Source organism: Belonocnema kinseyi, chromosome 2 (genome assembly GCF_010883055.1).
Source record: "Belonocnema kinseyi isolate 2016_QV_RU_SX_M_011 chromosome 2, B_treatae_v1, whole genome shotgun sequence".
Taxonomy (NCBI): Eukaryota; Metazoa; Arthropoda; class Insecta; order Hymenoptera; family Cynipidae; genus Belonocnema; species Belonocnema kinseyi.
The window spans coordinates 11401851-11408114 of NC_046658.1; the positions used below are offsets into that span (position 1 = coordinate 11401851).

General features: G+C 26.5%; 1 protein-coding gene across 6 annotated transcripts in view; it reads right to left on the bottom strand.

Annotated features, from left to right (window-relative positions):
* LOC117168300 (pecanex-like protein 1) overlaps positions 1-2544 on the bottom strand; it is a 249681-nt gene extending 247137 nt beyond the window's left edge. For all 6 annotated transcript variants that reach the window (XM_033353848.1, XM_033353844.1, XM_033353845.1 and 3 more), the window contains exon 1: positions 1988-2544. In XM_033353848.1, coding sequence (XP_033209739.1) covers positions 1988-2027 — 40 coding nt within the window. In that variant the 5' untranslated portion in view covers positions 2028-2544. The remainder of the gene's footprint in view (positions 1-1987) is intronic.
* Positions 2545-6264: the final 3720 nt, after the last annotated feature.

Consider the following 6264-nt stretch of genomic DNA (forward strand, 5'->3'; position numbering starts at 1 on the left):
ATCGACCTAAAAGGAGAGTATGTTGAAAAATAAAACCGACTTTGGCCAAAAAAACGTCTCCGTGTTTCATTTTTCAGGGATTTATCAGACTGCCTAGTATCTCAATCTTTTCTTCGAACACCATAGTTTTTGTTTTATTTGCATTAATTTTAAGGCCCATGCTCTTCATGCTTGCATTCAGTTTATTCAACATTCTTTGCAAGTCTTCGATTGATTACCCTAACAACCTTATCATCTGCGAACGCTAACCCACGTACCCTTACTGTTTCGAGATCCACACCCTCTTCGTCGAAGAGAGCCATTCATAAACACTTGTCCATAAATAATATAAATAACCATGAAGACATAACGCATCCTTGTATAACTCCTTGAATAATATCGAAACAGTCACTCAGTTTCCCATTCACTCTTGCACTCGCTTTGCTACCTGTATATATTGTTTTTATAGCTTGTAGGATCCATCCATTGACTCCATACTCTTTCAGGACTTCCCAAAGTTTACTTCTATCTACCTTGTCAAAAGCTTTTTCTAGGTCAACAAATGCACAGAAAACTTTTTTTCCTACTCTCTAACTTTTTTCTGTTATTTGCCTTAAGCTAAATATTTGATCCGTACATGACCTTCCTGGCATAAACCCCCTTTGGACTTCCCAAATCTTTGCATCTGTTATTTTCAAACTATTTTCTTGAAAATTCGTCTTTTTGGTTTGAAAACGTATCTTTTTAATTATAAATTTTATCTTTCTTGAGCAAAAAATGGCCTTTCTTAAAATTAATTTGACTGCTTTCAATATGAAATAAAAATCTTTTTTGTTGAAATATCAACAATTATATTTTTTGATCAAAATTTAACTTTTTTGGTTAACCTCATACTTAAACTTTTTAACAAATTCTTGAATTTAAAAATAAAAGACTAATTTTCTACAACAAATGATTAATTATTATCAAAAAATGTAATAGTTGATATTTCAAACAACAAACTTTTTTGTTTATAAATTAAACATGGCACTAATTTTTAACCAAATACGATTTTTTATTTAAAAAAAAAAGAAATATTCCAATCAAATTGTTAAATTATCTACGATAATATCACTTTCACCAAAACAGTTGCATTTTTCTAAATCAAAAATGTAATTTATAATTACAATGATAAATTTTCGAAACAAAAAGACGAATTTGCAACAAAATAGTTGAAATATTAATCAAAACATATTTTTCAGTCAATAAAATTTTCAAACAAATAATAAAGAAATAGTTTCAAGAAATAATTTTAATTTTCAAATAATAAAATCTATGACCAAAAAATAATTTACATTGTTTCAATACTTTTTTCAATTTATGTATTAACTTGAATTAAGATGAATTATAATTCAAAATTTATTACTAAAAAGCTTAATTTGAAAGTTAATCGATAATATTAATATATAATATTACATCTTAATGCATACGTACTAATTTAATTACAAAATTAAATTATGAGTTATTATTAAACGACTTACCTAAGCAGTTGGCAAAATTTGAGGTTAAAATTAGAGGTTTCAATAAACTACTTTGAAGACCTTTTTCAGAATAAATAACTACACGGTAATCAAAATCCCTTCTTGCTTTTGAATGTTTTCTGTAATAAATTATAAGTAAATTGTGTCGTTTTATTTTGATAAACTCCATTAGATTTTCCTTGACCCAGTATTGACTGTTTGATGTCCCACTTATGGATATGCCCCAAAATTCGTGTCCCACTAATGGACTTAGAAAATATCAATTTATATTAATTAACTATAAAAGTAATCATGTATTTTTTTGTTCTAATCAATCAAATAATGTCTTAGCCGCTTATTATAACGGTTTTTGTACAAAAATTTTCAATTCCCCATTTTTATATTGTGTTTATGTGGGTTAGCTTTTCTTAACTGTCCCAGTAATGATCAGTTTACCTTGATTTGCTTCACTTAATTTCTACGTTAAATCATAAATTAGATCCACTTACGAGATATATCGTGAATGGCAAACAAAGTAAGAAGAGCCATACATAAAGGTGAAAAGTATTTGAAAAAACATCGAGATGTGGGTCATAAAACCATCCTCCTGTCAAACTCGCCCAGACACCTTGTCTCAAAATTTCCAGTGTTTGAGAACCCATTCTAAAAGCTTATGATAATCTTTACCACATTGCCCATTCTTTTACTTTTTTCATTTCACACTTGCACTAGAATTTATTTCATAAATTGTAATCGAGAAGCCATGAAGTGATGCATTTTAATCTAAAGCAAACTGCAAATCAATGAAATTGTACGACTTGCACACAACATCCAAACCATGATCTAAGAATAGTGTTGCCGCTGGGTCGGAATAAAAATCAGGAGGTTTTTATCATGAGATTTGAAAAAAAGCAGGAGATCGAGAAAATTACGCATTATCACAATAAAGATTTAAAATATCGCTTATTGTGCAATTTTCTTTAAATATATGTTAAAGGACGCCTAATAAATTGTTTTGTTTTTTTTTACAAAACTAATATTCAGTTATTCTAACTTTGACATGTGACGTACTGCGCTTGAGACAAGACGTTCAGATTGGGTCCACGCCCATGGGCGGGTCAAAGATATTAGGGCCTAGATACGGCATGAGATTAGTTGCGCCACATACCGGTAGTTAGCGCGGCAGGCAATTTTGTGGTCTTCCATATATATATATATATATACATATATATATACATATATATATATATATTGCTTTTAGTTCAGCCACATTCTTGTAGAAGCGCGATATGTACCGATTGGTTCCTCCACTACTTGTAGAGGCACGACAGGCAACCATATATTCGGTCGCGCCAAATTATAGTGCATTTGAAATCCAAAATGGTAATAATCTAATTTTACTTTATGAGTGAATGGAAAAATAATTTTAATTGAGTAGAAAAGGTCTTGAAGGAATTCGAAAACTCTAAAGACTTTTTGAAATCAAAATTATGCTCAAAATGTAGCAAAGATGTTAGTATAAAATAGTAATAACAAATTTGAATTAAAAAGTTTATTTTTTATTTAGGTTATAATTTTTTTGGAATTTAGTAGAAAGTGAATTTGAAGATACAGTTAAGTTTTATGTAAATTTAAATTAATTAAAAAAACTGTCTCGTTAAATCATCCAGAATTTTGGTTGAATATGTCCTCACTATTTTTTTCTGGTTAAAGAAATAAAAAATCTGAAACTAAATTTCCTTATAAAAACTTATAAAAAATTTTTTTTCCTAAATTTCCTTATAGACCTAGACAAATGTCTTCTGAAATATTGCATTTTTTAAATAATGGTGAATTTAGAGCTATATGAGTTTCTTAACAGCTGTAAAGTGTAAGAAGCATTTTCGAAAGTCAAAGGAAATTACGGCTTGCTTCTACAGTTTATCTAAGGCCATGTTATAAATATGAACCATTTTTTCAAATTAAAATAAGAAGTAACTCAACCTTAAAAAAGGGCATTTTCCCTGCTCCAGAAATCAAATTTTAAGAAAAAATTTAAGTTTGCTTAATTTTTTTTATTAGCATTTAATACTAAAACTTGACATAAAAATTGCCATAATTTCCGTCTTTTTGTTGTTTTAATATCTGAGCTAATTACATTTTTTTAACCGCAATCATCAAAAATAATATAAACCAATGCTATAAATTCACAGAACTATTATGTACTTTAATAGTCTATATTATTTAGAAGAATTTGACGCTGTTTTCATTTTATTTTATTTTTAATAAATATATAAGTTTCCTTAGTTTTTTATTTAGTTTCCTTTAATTATTTCCTTTATTTCTTTATTTTGTATTTATTGACAAAAATAAGTTGAAACTTTAAAATTTTCTCCACTGGTCATGTATAGAAAACTATACTTTCCAGCTGTTTGCATATTTAATTCCATTGGAAATTTTTGATTTTGATATTTATTAAATTTTGATATTAAATTAAAAAGAAAGATATTTTTAAATTATTTACGCCTAGCGTTATAATGCTTAAAGCTTCATATTCTTTAAAAATCAGTATATTCCGATCAAGATGTTTTTCTTAATTCTTAAATCTTGTAAACAAGAACAAATGTTTTTATGTAATAAATAAGTGACGAAATTTTGTTATCAAATAATTTTTTTAATGTGATAAGCTGTGATTATTTCTGCCTTCTTGGAGGAAAAAGTTACTCTCTAAAGTTTGACGTAAGGGTCATTTTCACGTTGCAGCTTATACGTAAAGAAGAGTCACATCAAAACGAAGATAATGAGTTTCTTCACGCAAACAGCAGATTTAGCTTAACCCATTTTTCTCTCTCGACGGATTGTTCACCTTGGCGCACGGGGTATTTCCTAAATTAATTTTTTTACGTAAAAAAAAGTCGTGTCTACTAAAATGTAATATTTTTTCTCGATGACTCAAATTAAAAAAAAAAGATATGAAAGTGTAAAATTAAAAATGTATAGCATTAAAAAATTCTGAATTTAAGAATCAAATCCTAAACAATTTAAAATTTTAACATTGAAATTTAATTTGGTTTTGAATATAAGGGTTTAATATCGTAAAATTGACAATTGTAAGACTTCTAACTTGATTAGGCTTAAATTAGTGGCCTCCAAAATCTGATAATACCCAAATACAAACATTTACAATTCTGCATTTCAATTATCAATTTAAAACTTTCAAAATTAAATAATTTAAATTTATCAGATTATACTTGAGGCATATTCAAAATTTTTTAAATATTAATGCTTGCATTTTTAATTTATCAACTCTATGAAAAATTTCAAGTAATACAATTCTTGAAATTTCTGTTTATATAATCACTCAATTTGAATGTTTTAAATTGAAAATATATTAAAACCTTTCAATTTAAAATTACTCTCCTCATAAAAAGTTTTCTATTTCAAAGGCTTTACATTAATTCCAATTTTTCACGAGGATTGACATCGAATAATCTGCTTATTACAACTTGAAATTATTTATATCCTAAAGCTGAATAAAAATGTGTTGCCGAATCATAAATGATTTCATTTAAAACGTTTAAAATTAAATAATTTGAATTGACAGGTTATACGCGAAGAAAATTCGAAATTTTACAAATACTGAGATTTTGAATTTTAAATTTATAAACTATTTTATTTTATAATCCAATTTTCGAAACGGAATAATTTTGAATGGAATAATTGTTTAATTGCTAACATACTTCTAATTTGAAATAAAATTGTAGCATAATAAAGTATTTCCATGCAAAATAGTTATACTGAAGTTTAACCGCTTCCTTTTATATTTTGACATTGTCGAATTCTGAAAAGTTTCAAACCAAAAACTTTAGAACTGTGAGTCCTAATTACTTTCCTGAGTTTTTTTGTTGAATTTAGTTAATTTTTATAAAAAAAGGGAATTTTTTTTAAGTTCTCCAGCTCATTTGAATGCTCTCCATTGTTGAAGCCAAGAAACAACCCACATATATATGTATTCAATTCAATCAAATTTAAAATTTAACGACAGTTTCATTTTTATTAAACTAAATTGTACTTAAATTTAGAACCATTTCACACCATTCAACATCTACAATTTTAACTGAAATTTACTTAAATTCAACTAAATTTTACTTAAATTTTGAATTTAACTAAAATGTATTCACTTTTTGAAATGATCTGAATTGTATTCAATCTTTAAATTTCTTTTTACAAAATAATTTTCAAAATTGCACTGCAATAAATCTCAAAGTACGAATAGATTTGTTTTAAAACTTATGTACTTAGTATCTAGAAAATTTCTCTTTGAAAAGAAACCAGACGAGAAATTAATTTAATTTAACTAAACTTTATTTAATTGTTGAATTCACCTAAATTTCATTTAAATGTTGAATGTAGCTAAATTTGATTTAAATTTTAAATTCAACTAAATTTTATTTTATTTGGAATTTAAATAAATTTTATTTAATTTTTTAATTTATCTTAATTTCATTTAAATTTTAAGTTTAGTTTTTTAAAATAATTTTAGAAATTTAACTAAAATTCTAAAGTACGAAAAGAATTTTTTTACATTTATTTATTGTCTCGAAAATTTAAAATAATAATAAATAGAATATTTTTAGGCTCTCTTTAATTTGAATATAATTAGATAATTCAGTGTTCATAACATTTTTAGCGTACAAGCCGTACAGAGCCAGCCAACCGACTCAACTATAGCAAAGATTGCTATAGTGATGGCGAAGGCGAACGCGAGAACGAGAAACAGGAAATCACGTTCGGTTTGGAATTCAAA